At 32.6% G+C, this 14,321-nt stretch overlaps 1 protein-coding gene across 4 annotated transcripts; it reads right to left on the bottom strand.

Annotated features, from left to right (window-relative positions):
* Window positions 1-1,059: 1,059 nt before the first annotated feature.
* UGT80B1 (UDP-Glycosyltransferase superfamily protein) lies at window positions 1,060-8,053 on the bottom strand. 4 transcript variants are annotated; one of them, XM_078325577.1, is made up of 15 exons: window positions 7,897-8,053; window positions 7,537-7,816; window positions 7,003-7,142; window positions 6,483-6,731; window positions 6,111-6,222; window positions 5,782-5,952; window positions 5,224-5,287; window positions 4,103-4,160; window positions 3,484-3,661; window positions 2,808-2,938; window positions 2,614-2,716; window positions 2,336-2,412; window positions 2,197-2,244; window positions 1,853-2,002; window positions 1,060-1,271 (listed from the first exon to the last, which is right to left on the bottom strand). In XM_078325577.1, exons 2-15 carry the CDS (start codon window positions 7,742-7,744, stop codon window positions 1,071-1,073), a joined length of 1,890 nt encoding a protein of 629 aa, XP_078181703.1. In that variant the 5' UTR covers window positions 7,745-7,816; window positions 7,897-8,053; the 3' UTR covers window positions 1,060-1,070. The 4 variants fall into 4 exon arrangements, with proteins under 4 accessions (XP_078181703.1, XP_078181704.1, XP_078181705.1 ...); XM_078325578.1 differs by having other exon boundaries at window positions 7,893-8,052; XM_078325579.1 differs by having other exon boundaries at window positions 7,537-7,803; window positions 7,893-8,015.
* Between the last annotated feature and the right edge of the window lie 6,268 nt (window positions 8,054-14,321).

The following is a 14,321-nucleotide window of genomic DNA, read 5'->3' as shown; positions in this document are numbered from 1 at the left end:
ATGTCCCTTTTTTTTTTCTGAGGATATGAATAAAATTTTCGGCAATTCATACAGCTTTCCAACAGATAAGTTCTATGTTAATCCGGCGATGTTTCTTAAATTATACATTTTAATAGTAAATATTTCGAAAATATTATAAGCAATTCTTTTTGCATATCTCAATTTTTTTTTTTTTTTTTCTGTTTTCAACTAAAATGGGTTATAATTGCTCTTTTAATAAATAAATAGACATAAATGATCCTAAGTTTGCACTAGAAACGAATTCATATAGTGTCTTTTTATGTAAAATTTGTGCAACATACAAATTATATGGGGATTTTAATATAAAAATGCGAGATATCATTTCGGTACGAAAACAATAAGCTGTTCTAATAAAAAAAAAAAAAAAATTGATTTATAGGGAGGCATGCTCTCTACCCACGACTCTGTTCGGTTTGCATTTTACGAAGAAATAGAATTATTAAAGAGGTTCTATTATAAAAAAAGATCAGGATATTTTTTGACAGTAATAACGGCATGCAGTTATCGGACGGACAGTTACAATCAAGTGATTAATTGAAAATAATCAAGAATAATTAATTATAATTGGAAATAATCAGCTAATTAGTGAGAAAAACTCATGACAGTTTGATTACCACCAACTACTAAACGACCGATTAATCAGCCAAAACGGACTTTTTTTTACAACACTGATAGAAATTTCGACAAGACGACAAGAAAACACAAATCGTCTAAATAATAATAATAAAAAAAAAACGTATTAAGAATTTTGATTCGACTAATATCAGGGGGCAGTTCTTGATTCCACCAATCTTTGAATGGGCATCTCTAAAAAAAACTACTCTTAAAAAATTCCCTTATTATAATCACAACAGCTGATAAATATCAAACCAAAACACTGTCAAAGCATGTCGCACTATTTCCTACAAAAAATCACTAAACACTGCTACTTCCTCATCACCTTATTCACAGCATAGAACAAATAAAAATGAAATAACAATATAATCAACAAAGAGAACTCTTCTAACTACAGAAGGTTTTTTTTTTTTAAAAAAAAAAAAAGCTAATAGCTAAGGAGCCAAAGGCAAGCAGCACCATCTCTCAAAAACCTGACAAAGATACTCAAATGGATTTGGAGGGTCCAAATCTGGAGTTTCAGGTGGTGCAATCGGTATTTCAGCAGGTAAATGCCGGTGAAATGCATTTACTGCATTTGCAACTCCTTCCTCATTCTCTATTTCTCTTGCTAGCTCCATTGCACGCAACTTCACCTACAGATGAGCAAAATGAAGGGATGAATTGGTGCTAATATAAGAGAGAAATCCACTTACCCTTTTCAAAGGACTCTCAATAATTATCCATATTTGCAAGTAGAAAAAAAATTAATCACATTGAAAAACAACTTGTATATATATATAAAAAAAAACATGCATAAAATGTCGAAAGATCCATTCACCCTATATTCAGTAGCAGCTTTTCTGGGAACGAATGATTTATTCTGGTTCCTTATGTTCACATCTCAATAAGCTTCAACTTAAATTGTAGTCCTAATAATTTGCTACATAGAACACAATTGCAACTTTACCACTGATTTTATGTTAGCGAGGGAGCTAATTAAAACGTTAAATATAGTTTTTAAATATAAATCATTGTGCGCATAAGAATTGCTTTGTTCGTGTATAAATACAAAATAAAAATGGCTACCATATACATCAAGTTTAAACCGTGTAATCCAACTCATACTTGTGATTCAAGCTATATCCTCATGTTGTGAAATTCAAGCTACATCCACATGTTGTGAAATTCAATTTTATTAGTTTTGGAATGTCAGCAAACAAAAAATAATAATTACCTTTGGTTCAAGCATAAATTTGAAAGCACTGGAGAGGCGTTCTACAGTGAGTTCAGATATAGGGATTGGAGCTGGCCCCACCCCTTTTGCATGGATCCTGTCTCCCCAGAAAAACTGATCCCCAAAGAACGGAATTATCGTAGTTGGGCACTGCATAAGTATTGCTTAATTAATGTGTGATTATATATAATAAACTATATATTGCCTCATAATATGAACACCTTAACAGATTAAAGCGTATCATACAATATTCTACCCTTGCAATACCTACTACAACAAAAAGCCTTTTGAGTTTTGCAATCAAATAAAGGAGAAACAAAGTAAAGATTTAGTTAGAGAATTACCCCAGCTCTCAAGCCAGTAGCCGTAGTACCAGCACCGCCATGATGGACCTAAGCATAGTAACACAAAAATTTTCATAAACTTAGTGAATAAAATAAAATAAAATTACTTTATAGATTTATGGTAATTTTCTTTACATACCACAGCAGTACAACGAGGGAACAACCAGTCATGAGGGCAGTCATCTAGAAGATAAACATCTACAGGTACCTCTGATACTGCAAAAAAAAAGTAAAAAGAAATAAAATTTAGACAGGAGAATTTCATGGTTATTCCAGCAAAGTATCAAAATATTGTGTCATTGAAACGTAGCAAGTTATTTTGAGGTTTTCCAAGGGGAAAAGTTATTTCCGATTTTTAATTGTGTAGTATCTTGCTATAAAGCCTAATAAAAAAAATAGTCATTAAAATAAACTTACAACTTCCAAGAGATCCCCAACCTCGGCCAATGATACCTCTTTGACCACTTTCTTTCAGAGCTTCCAATATGATGGCCGTTATTTTCTTCTCATCATCAAGAGGCTTACAACCAAAAGCAGGAATGAGAAAGAAAAATTCATACTAGAGAGTGTTATAAAATAAATGCATGATCATTATCTGATGTAGTGCTTACAATAGAGCCAAAACCGATGTATATAGGTTGAGATCCTTGTTCGATCCATTCTACAAGCTCTCGTGGTGGTTGGTATTTCGGACCAAGGTTTAGAAAACAGTAGCCTACTACATCCACTAGGGGACCCCAATCTGCAATTTGAAAATGATTTCGCCTCAGCTTAAATTTTGAATTCAGAATTACATATGACTACAACCAGCTTAGGCTTTTGTAGATGAGTGAGGCTATGGTAATATGCATAGCGTACATTGATCCGTAGTATGGATGCATATTTTCATTTTCAAGTCCAAACAGTCAATTCGTACCGCTCAACATGATCTTCATATGAAAACATGCTTGCATGCCAAATTTTTTACTATTTTTTTAGATAGGTACAAAATCACTTGATCTAAAGATTCTGGAGCATCCGAAAGTAGTGATTTTCTACCTATCTAAAAAAATAGTAAAAAATATAAAATTTAGCCTCCAAATACATTTTCATGTGGACATCATGATGAATGGCTCAAATTGACTATTTAGACTTTATAAATGAAGATATGGATCCGTAGTGCAGACCAAAGTGCACTATGCATAGTACCGTAGCCTCACTCTCTGTAGATTGCACAGATAAAATTTGCAAGTAATTGAGAATTTCAAAAACAAAACAAAAAAGATAATCGTGAAATAAAAAAAATACCAGCAGGCTTTGGCACGAGCTGTGGGCTCCACATGTAGGCAGTTGGTAAATGAGAAATGGATCCATGGTATGTGCTGAAGTATGCTATTGGGGGCAACTTCAACTTCTTTTTTCTAAATTCATTTATGTACCCTCTGATCCCCCACCATACAACCAAGTCGACTATTAAATATGACAGCTGAAATGGTAACATAACAGAAATTAGAATATTTTATGTATGTCTTGTTTCTCCTGTGTTCTATTGTACTGACATCTAGCAAGTAACATAAATGTTCAAAGGACCCAACTATTACATAAACAGATTAAAATTTTACCCCTTGTGTCCAGAAAGTCCTTTTTTATTTCCTATATCAAATCAAAACAAATTTGAACCAATTTAATTTAAATGTCAAGTTAAGCTTCAGCCTTTTCAATTAAGGTGACATTTGTGCTTATCTTAAACAGTTAAAGTTTATTTGGTGCATAGTATTTGGAGATGTCCAAAAGAACATTGGCAATTTAATAGGAAATATTGCAAAACTTTTGGGCACTATACAAAAGGCTTACTATCGATATGCATGCACAGGTCAGCCAGTATGAATGTCTGTGTTAGATAGAGATAGAGAGATGGAAATCATACCCGATAAGCAGCACTCTGAGGTACACGAGCAAAGGGGTGAGGGAATTCATTAGTTGGCCTGCCTATAAGAACCAGTTAAGAACGTATCATTATGAAAAAAATTACAAGTACATTTATATTTGGTTGGGATCCATTAACAATGGATTAACTTTTGCAATCTTGAATTCATTAGTTGGCCTGACTATAAGTACCAGTTAAGAACATATCATTATGGAAACAATTTTAAGTCCATAAAATTTTGGGTTGGGATCCATATAACAATCTTGACAATAGTGACAACTAACTTGCAATTTTAAAATAGACTTTTGAATGCAATCTATGTTATATTTGTATCATGCAAACAAAAAATGGTGGAATCTGATGCAAGTTTTACCATTCATCAAGCAATTTTAGAATTTTAACGGTCTATACGATGGTCTTTGACAGAATATCAAATAACACTCAAATTGCACGAAATTTTATACACAACCAATCTATAAGGCCAATACCATGTCTATAAACTTTTTTCTAACTTTAGGAAAAAAATTAGCTTGATTTGTTAAATTATTGTCAAGATCAATCGATCCCAACCCTTTAAAGACAGGTGGAGATCCATTGATATTTCATATTTGATAGTGCCTTATATCCACAATTATGACAGCACTTTCTCAAATCAAGAAAAAAAATTATAAATATCTTGTTTACGATACTGGCTGTGTAACAATTTTCATACAATTTGAAAATCATTTAATAGATGTACATTATGGACCGTTGCAAATTTGAAGTCATTTGATGAACGACGAAAGTTGCATCAAAATCCATCATTATTCACGTGTATGATGTGTAGATTACATAAAAAAATGTCCAATTTCCAAATTACAAGCTATTTTTTACTGTTGTCAAAATTGCCGAGTTATTTTGTTTTCAATGAATTCCCACCCTTTAGATATATACTAATTACTCGTGGGAAAATCATTTTTCAAGATTTGGTTGCAAATTTATGTCTAGGTTTACGTTTACCATAAGAAGTAACAAAAAAATACCTTTTCTTCAGTTAGGAGATAAGCTAATATAAGATATACAAGTGATTTGAAAGGTCTTTTTTGCAGGAATTTCACAATGGAATGAAAATAAAGACTCACGTCCATGGCATAGTGAAGAATATATGAAGAGGAATCCCCAGAGCCTCAGCTACATGTGCATGCCCTGTCAGCATTTAAAAAAATAATTATAATCATGACAAAAAAGACTCCACAAATAATATGTATCAGGAGTGAGGCTATGGTACTATGCATAGCACTTATTGGCTCATACTATGGATCAATATCTTTGTATTTAAAGTTCATATAGTCGATCTGAACCATTCAACATGATCTCCATATGAAATTGTACTTGCTGGCTAAATTTTATATGTTTCAGATTTTTTTTACTTTATTCAGATAGGTAGAAAATCACTACTTTTGAATGGTCTGGAATTTTTAGATCAAATGATTTTCTACCTCTCTAAAAAAATTGCTAAAAATGTAAAATTTGATCTCCAAGTACATTTTCATATGAAGATCATGTTGAATGGTTCAGATCAACTATTTAGACTTTAAAAACAGAGATATTGATTCATAGTACTGACTAATTTGCGCTATGCATAGTACCATAGTACCAATCCACGCTATGCGTAGGTACCTAAAACCTTGCTGACTCACCATAAGCAGGAGGGTTGGCAATAATAGCTTGGGCATGGAAAGGAGCACCAGTGTCTAAATCAGGCTCTGTACAGGCTGGAAGAAGAGAGTATATAATTTCTTTAAGCTGCTTCCTTTGTGTTGAAATCTCTGTTGGCCCGGATAAGAGAAAACCTTTTGTCCTAGCCATATCTGTCAATTTCAAAATGCTTATGAGATCTAACTTAATACAAAAGGTTGTCAAAAAGGATTTTTATCTCAATTTCAAAATGCTTATGAGATCTAACTTAATACAAAAGGTTGTCAAAAAGGATTTTTATCTCAGAGGAGATAAAAGGGAAGACACATACATGCAGCCATTATTTTGGGGTCGCCGCCCAAGGGATAGAAGTCAACACCGGCCGACTTCACAAACTTACGAAAATTTACATGTGTAGCCAACCTCACATTATGGCCAAACTCCTGTAAAATTACAATTTATTTTAATCATACAAACAGAGTACCTGGGTAAAACAAGCTCAAAATTGAAACACAATGCAAATATATCTAGTTTTCAAGCATCTCAGATACTGTCGTAATGATATTGTTTTCAAACTTCCTTCAGGTCATTGCAATTAGATTCTTAATGCAAAGTATTGCAATTTGGATGCTCATACTTTATTAACATTTTGGTATGTTAGATCAGAACTTCAAAAAAGGCAAATATGATAATGTAAAGGTACCTGAAGCCTCTTGGCAAATGCAATAAAAGGTTGAACATCTCCTCTGGTGCCAACAACTAACATAGCTACATTTAACCTTGGCACTGACTTGTTACAATCTGAGGCCGTTTCTTTGACATTAAAAGAGAAGGAGCTGGATCCAACAGCATCAAGCTCTAAAAGCTCAGATGCGACATTAAAACCACTTGTTACATCCACCTCCACTGTACCGTCTTGTTGTATTCTTACCAGATTTTCAATTATCTTTTTCTGAAAAAAAAAGAGAAACAATCGTAACAAGTGTTTTAAAAAGTATTTTATATACATGTTTAATTGTTTAGAGACTCTGTTAAGTCGTTAGATCTAGTGCATTGAATCTGTCAGTAGTGGTTTGTTGATAAAATAAAAAAATTAGAATAAATGGGCAATCTACAGTGCTTTGGCTGATAATTCTGAATATTAAATAAAAATAAAACAATCCAACTTCCACATACTAGAAGATGAAATTTAAAAATAGAACTATTAAAACAAAAATATGTACCTTCTCCTTGTCTGGTAATTTGTCAAGTGTCAAATCAACCTTCATAGCTTCCCTCCTTTCGCTACCAGTAAGCTCATAACTTTTGGAAGATTGGCTCAAGTTACTAGGTCGTGCCAGAGCAGTATTACAATGCCCCAAAACTACCCCATATCAATAAACAAGTGAGTGGACTAATAAATAAATAAATAATAAAAAAAAAACTAATTAAAAAGTATGCATACTTAGCCCATTTGTCAAAATCATTTAATTGACGCATGCAATTTCAACTAAAGCTATAGACTGATTCAAATATACCACTTGTCCCTTTTACTAGTGCAGAACATGTACCATTCCGATTATCTAGGAACTTCCAGCATTGTACTTCCAACTCACACAAAATTGCAGTTTTGTAATATAACTACTCACAATAGTCAAAATGACCGATGTACGACAGTACGAGTAGATATCTCAATCAGTGTATAAAATATTTTATGCAAACTCAAATTTATTTATCCTAACAGATTCTAGGACTAATTACTGGATATATTTACGAACCTGGTTGAGGAGAAGAAGAAAATTCAGAATCGCTCTCAGCCGATCCAGAGAATCTTTTATCAAGCGATCTAACAACAAAATCCGCAATTCCAATCAACTCTGGAGAAGAACCTACCACACCTCGCCTCTCCCCCAATTCATCCTTCCCTTCGCTTTCTTCAATCCCCTCACACTCGTTCAAAACCTCGATTTCGTCATTTCTCGCCATCTCAGTCAACACAGGTCCGCATCAAATCGCACAATCGAATTCGCAAACCTCAAAATTGTCTGATGAGGATCGCTATTGATTAAAACGCGTCAGATTATACACAGAATTAGTAACGGAATCAGAAGGGAATGGCGTTTTAATTGCATACCTACCATTCAATGCGAATCATGTTCTCCAGTCTCCATCGACCATTCAACTATGCATTTATAAAAGAAGAAAAAAAATATCCAGCTGTGGTTTGTACGTGGTATGGTGACTTCAATAGAAAATAATATAGGAGAGAATTGCAGAGAGATCCCAGTTCAATTTTTCAACAACTTTAGATGGACGTTGTTTTCCTCTTAAATTGTATGGCCACGTGGAGGGAGGGGGAGGGGGAGGTGGCGGCGAAATTTGGGGTGGGCTTCTAACAAGTGACCGCCAAATAATTATTCTAGGTATAGGCTTGGCTTAACGCTCTCCCCATTTCAGATTCAGTACTGGAGACTCGACTGGAGAGTGGAACGAGTACGTATTCCCTCAAGTACCTGAGGTGCAATATAAATAAATGGACGTCTCGGATTAATTTCCCCCAGGCCAAACACAATCCTATGCCTATAAAACTTTGTGGGGACGCTTTGGGATTTGAGCAAAGTTAAATGAACGGTTCAGATTTCCTTATTGCACCTCATGTACCTGGGAGATCCGAATTCGAGTGGAACTGATGCAGGATTTTCTGAATTGAATTTTAGGTGCCACACACAATCTAAATTCGCATCCTCTGAGATATCTCAAACTTTGAGTGTTTATTGGAAAATCACAACCGTTAAAATACGTTCTACACGAATCTAAAATCACAAATAATACAGGCCCTGCGCCATCCCCGAATAGGCACTGTACACGTCGGTCACGCAAAAGTTGAGATATCTCAGAGGTGACGCTCTCCAGACAGTTTCGAATTCACATCCTCTCCAACACCTGATAAGGGAATTTTTTATAATTACTAGATCTGAACCGTTCTTTTTAAATTGACATGAATCTCAAAGTCCAAAAATATTGCCCCCTATTGCGGCCCTAATATCAAACCGGTTGAAATTTAATCTCAAATCGTAAGTGAGGGTGATCCTCTGCAATACCGGAGAGGATACAGATTCGACAGTTTCAGTGCCTTCTCTAGTTCTCTCCTTTGATTGGTGAGAACCAGATGTACTATTAATTAGCACAGCAAAAAATAAATAGTTTGGATTCGATTCGACGAGATCAAAAATTCGTAATTCACATATAATTTGAAATTCATTCGGTACAACAAGAAAGCAAAAAAAGAACCCCAAAATAAATTTAAAATTTTTTGTAAAAAGAATTGCATTTTTTCGCGAATAATTCGTGATTCGCATTTTATTCGTGTTTTATTCGCAAATAAAACGTATTATACGTTTTTTGTATTTTATTCGGAGTCAGTTCGAAAAAGTCAAAAAAGAAATAAAACGTAAATTATTAACGAATTTATTGTATATATTGTTACTATGTTAATTAGTATTCCTACGGCTCTCAATAATTAAAAAAAAAAAGTTAGTATTTTCTCTAGAACCGTATTCTAAAGTGTTACAATTCGGAATTTTGATTTGTATATATTTCATTTTTAAACCGGAGTAGCCGAGTAGGGTCTAAACTCCGATATCGAGTTTAACAATATTTTCGTGGTTTGTATTTCGGATTTAGATAGATAGAACGACCGAATTGGGCTTGGAAATATCTTTTTTTTCTTAAACATTATACTTTTGGTCTTATTTTCTTACGCATCTCTCATCAAATATTTTATTCTTAACTATTTAAATTGAAAGAACAGCTTCAAGTTAAAATTTAATTGTTAATAATTGTAAAATAACGCTATGTGATAAAAACATTACATAATAAATTATAATATATTAAATTTTAAATATTGTTTCACTTGTGCAACATTTTGCAGGAAATATATGCTTTAGGATCAGTCTTTTATGAAAAATACATTATTTTTTTTATTAAAAGGCCGAAACCCGTTTATTAAAATGAACCATAGAGCATACATTAGGTCAGCTAAAAAGCAGCAAAAATATACATTCTTTTAAGATTAAAGAAAGAAGAATTAATAAATTGACAAATCTATATAATCTACGCCTCTACGGTTGGATTAAATACCATTAATTATCATATATATTTATTTTCCAACCATAATTATTAGTATATTAGTATTGCATTGGACATTTATATGGATATCGAGTTAGAAAACAATTTGGGTTTGAAGGTCGTCATACTCAAATTAGAGTATGATGGATTATATATCCATCCAATCTGTTTTTTAAATTTCATGTACATCGCTTCAATATTTGTACGTGTTCTCTTTAATATTCATATAGATCGGACAGATACAGAAATTATCAAATTTAAATTTGAGTCTGATAGACGTCGAACTCAAAATTTTCTGGAGATGTGGTTTGAATTTGGTAGGTAAATTATAATCATGCTCTAACCATATAGTGTCGAGTCTGGATTGGATGTAGAAATTAATTTTTATTCTACGAGAGTATCCACAATTCAATCAATATTATTATTTATCTATATCTAATTTAATTGGGTCCGGATGAGTTTTTGTTTGGATCCGAATCGGAATCAAAATCAGATCGAGACCCAATAATCGAAAAAAAATACTACTCCACAAAGGATGACGTTGCTGCAGGGATACGGTTGGATCTTTGGATATTGCACCCCCCACATTTTGTGAACATTAGGAAAAATCCCGTCCTATATTAAATGAATAATTATATCATTTCCCCTCTCATTTTCTCACTTCAAATTAACTTTCTTAACTGTCTTTTATCTCCCCATTAATTCCGCTAAGAATTTTCATTTATCCCCGCATTAATTACTGTCTTTTAATAATAATCTCCACATTAATTATACTGTTATTTTAATAACAATCATCGCATTAATTATACTGTCCTCTAATAACAATTCATGTATTAATTATACTGTCATTTAATAACAATCCCCACTAACAATTATTTATCTGTTTATTGATGTTCAAGAAAATATTTACCATTGTTCTGACAAGTATTTATCATTATGTCTCAGAAGTATTTATCATTGTCCCTGACATGATAATACTTTGATTTGATTAAACATTACTTCTTGACAAGTTTAAGAAAATATTTATCATTGTTCTGACAAGTATTTATCATTATATCTGATAAATATTTATCATTGTCTTTGACGTACATATGTTTTACTGAAAATTACAATTATGTCTGAGAAATATTTATCCATGTAACATAAAGTATTTATTGTTGCTTCTGAGAAGTATTTATCAGTGTCTTTGACATACATATATTTTACTGAAAATTGCAATTTAAAGTTGATAAAAATTGATAACAACCCATTATTAAAAAAAATAACGTTATATGGTTTAAAATTATTTATATGAAAAATATACATCAAACTTCTGTTGGGCTGATTATTATATATGAATTCATATAAAACCATAACATATTTCAGTTCATGCAACATATATACATATTGCCTTTTGTACACATGCAATCCCACGTGATCCACATAACATATACTCCTCAAGATCCAATACAATGTTTGTCTAGAAGTTACGTCATTTCTACTTAGTAACCATGTGATCAAGTTGGGCTCATATTGCCAAAACGCTTGGTTATAATCTAGTTTGGATTGAAATTTTATACATACTTAGTTGTATTAGATCCAACATATCAAAAAAGGAGTGTGCATGTGATCCATGATATGATGCCTCTTGGTTAAAGGTCTCCAACAAAATTGCATCTCCAATGAAAAAATACAAGAATCAACATATATGTGCATACATACATAAGAAAATTATAATGTGCATGCATACATACATAATAGAAAATAAAAATTCTCAGTTAAAATTGTAACTATGTCTAAGAAGTATTTATCCATGTAACATAAAGTATTTATCATTATGCTTGAGAAGTATTTATCAGTGATGTTTTACTAAAAATTGCAATTATGTCTGAGAAATATTTATCCATGTAACATAAAGTATTTATCAATGTAATATAAAATATTTATCATTATGTCTGAGAAATATTTATTATTGGTGTTTTATTAAAAGTTGTAATTATATTTTAGAAGTATTTATCTATGTAGTATAAAGTATTTATCCATGTAACATAAAGTATTTATCATTATGTCTGAGAATTATTTATCATTGGATGAGGGGATTATTTATTTAATGGTTCCTAGTTGTGCAGGGACAATCCAAAAAAAGAAAAGAAAATTTTGTGCGGGGATGACTGACGAGTATTTATGAAGGGATTGTTTATTTAATGGTCCTAGTTGTGCGGAGACGATTAAAAAAAAAGAAAATTTTGTGCGGAGACAATTGATGAATTGATTTATTCTTTCATAAATAGCGATCATTACATAGGGATTAATACTTTGCAAATTAAAGATAAATATTTTGATGCTTCAAGTTAAATACCAACAGTTTACGAAATGCTTATTAATGACTTAGCGGTCCCCCTATGATTTTTTTAGCAGTTTGTGCGGGGTTTTTTGTGGGGATAAAGCTGCGGAGATTGTTATCAGGATCCATATTAAATTGTAGTTCGCACCGAAATTTTTACTATATCCTCTATTTAATAAAAAAATTCTACAAAAGTCCTCGACATTTTCTTAAAAAACAAAAAATACCCTGACTGCTCAAAATCTGAACGTTTCACTTCTTTATGATCAAAATGCTCTTGACATCTGATTTACTTGGTGGATGTACAGCTCAATGATGTGATACCAGGTCATGAAATATAGGCGAGAATGGAGGAACCGGTGGTACAGCAACTGGATGCAGAGGTTAGGTAACTGGAACAAACAATCCAAAATTACAACAAGCAACGAATGTCTCTCAAGACCCATGTGAAGGAGCTAAAAGAGAAGAAATTTGCTAAAGCTGAGGCAAAGAACTTGGAGAAATTGACAACACAAAAGGAGCTAGAGAAAACTGCAACTCTAGAGATTTATAATATGGTAAGTGTGTGCTTGTAAATACCAGAATTTATAGGAGTTCTTGTGCAAAATAAACAATTTATAGGTGTTTTCTGTAGAATGGAACTTTTTATTTCATTTTGAAAATTATAATTAAGAGTACTTATGCAAGTTTAAATCTCTGGTCAGATCATATTTCTATGATTGTAGGTAATTCAAATGACTTTTATGATAATAGAAATTCTCTGTGAAGTATACCTATTGTTCAGCTATTATCAATCTGGACCTCATATCCATTCATAATTTTAACAGGGATTATTAGAACTAATATTACAAAATTAGTTTAGTTTATTTTATTGGGGGTAATAAGTACAAAAAAAATTATATAGGTTATCCAAATAAGTAATAGTAGATCCAGGAAGTAGATTTTGCAGGTTATACATAATCTCTCCTGTAGTTCTAACCTAGTAAATATCGAATTTTAAGTTTACCGATCATCTGTGATAAATATATCTCCTTTTGTTTTGGAGGGTGAAGAAGAAACTTTCAACGGGCTTTCTGGAAAATAACCTCTATGTTTCAACTAATAATCAACCAATATTTATGTACATAGGTAATAGTAATACATATGTTCATCTCAAATTGAGCAGGTATGGGATTGCATAACTTAATCATGTCTTTATACACTGGGTGAAGATCACCAAAACATTACCAGCCACACTGAGTAATAATTCATGGCCATCAACAGATGGCAGTCATACACTAGAAAGTAGATAGAGGTATTAGCTCAAGTAGTCCCTTTGCGCCTTCGGTTTTGATTGAGAATCATGGCACCTGCTAATCTGCTATACTAGCTTAGAATAAGAGCTTTTTATGCTGTTACATTGTTATTTTTTCCTGATTAGGCAAACAAAAATGACAAAAAGGCCAGACATATGCTGGACTGGCATGGTCTTGTTCAGATGTGTAAACTTATCAGTAATGGGGCACTGAATTTTTTTTTTTTTGAATTGAAGGTCTCAAGATATTATGTACCCCATCAATACTGGCAATGGAGTTTGCAAGAGAACCTCCTTATTTGCAGGAGTGACATAGAGAATGGTGCACCGTCAGTAGTGCAATTTTCCAAAATAATTGGTAAAAAGGGATGTTTGTGAAAGAAATTGACTGCACAACAAAGTAATCAATATTTTACGAGTAATAAATATGCTGAATTTAGCGAGGCGATGGGAACCAACAGGAAAATTTTCAGTCCAATCTATATATCACATACTCAATTTTAGTGGGATTAGTAGGAATCGATATGTTTTGCTGTGGGCTTTACCCTTACCTCCTAAAATTAGGATTTTTATGTGGTTGGTTATGCATAATAGGATTCTAACAAAAAATAATTTGTATAAAAAAGCATGGCGAGGAGATCTTACGTGTCAATTATGTCATAAAAAGTAAACTATATCTCACTTGTTTCTCAAATGCCCAGTAGCTAAACAGATATGGTTCTGGTTTGGTAACAGTCAACAACACTTTAGTAATTGAAAAACCATTGCTGACATTTTTTATTTTTCAGGGACCTTAAGCAAAAATCAGCAAATAGCAT

Source organism: Carex rostrata, chromosome 24 (genome assembly GCF_964058835.1).
Source record: "Carex rostrata chromosome 24, lpCarRost1.2, whole genome shotgun sequence".
Classification (NCBI taxonomy): Eukaryota; Viridiplantae; Streptophyta; class Magnoliopsida; order Poales; family Cyperaceae; genus Carex; species Carex rostrata.
This window is presented reverse-complemented; position numbering and strand designations above follow the sequence as displayed.

What these genes read in the sequence shown, in the direction of transcription:
- UGT80B1 (XM_078325577.1), bottom strand. Translation starts at nt 7,744, where the DNA reads ATGGCGAGAAATGACGAAATCGAGGTTTTGAACGAGTGTGAGGGGATT. An exon ending in TCCCTCGTTGTACTGCTGTG is followed by an intron (nt 2,245 to 2,335) that starts GTATGTAAAGAA and finishes TACTATGCTTAG; the next exon opens with GTCCATCATGGCGGTGCTGG. An exon ending in CTACTGGCTTGAGAGCTGGG is followed by an intron (nt 2,003 to 2,196) that starts GTAATTCTCTAA and finishes ATACTTATGCAG; the next exon opens with TGCCCAACTACGATAATTCC.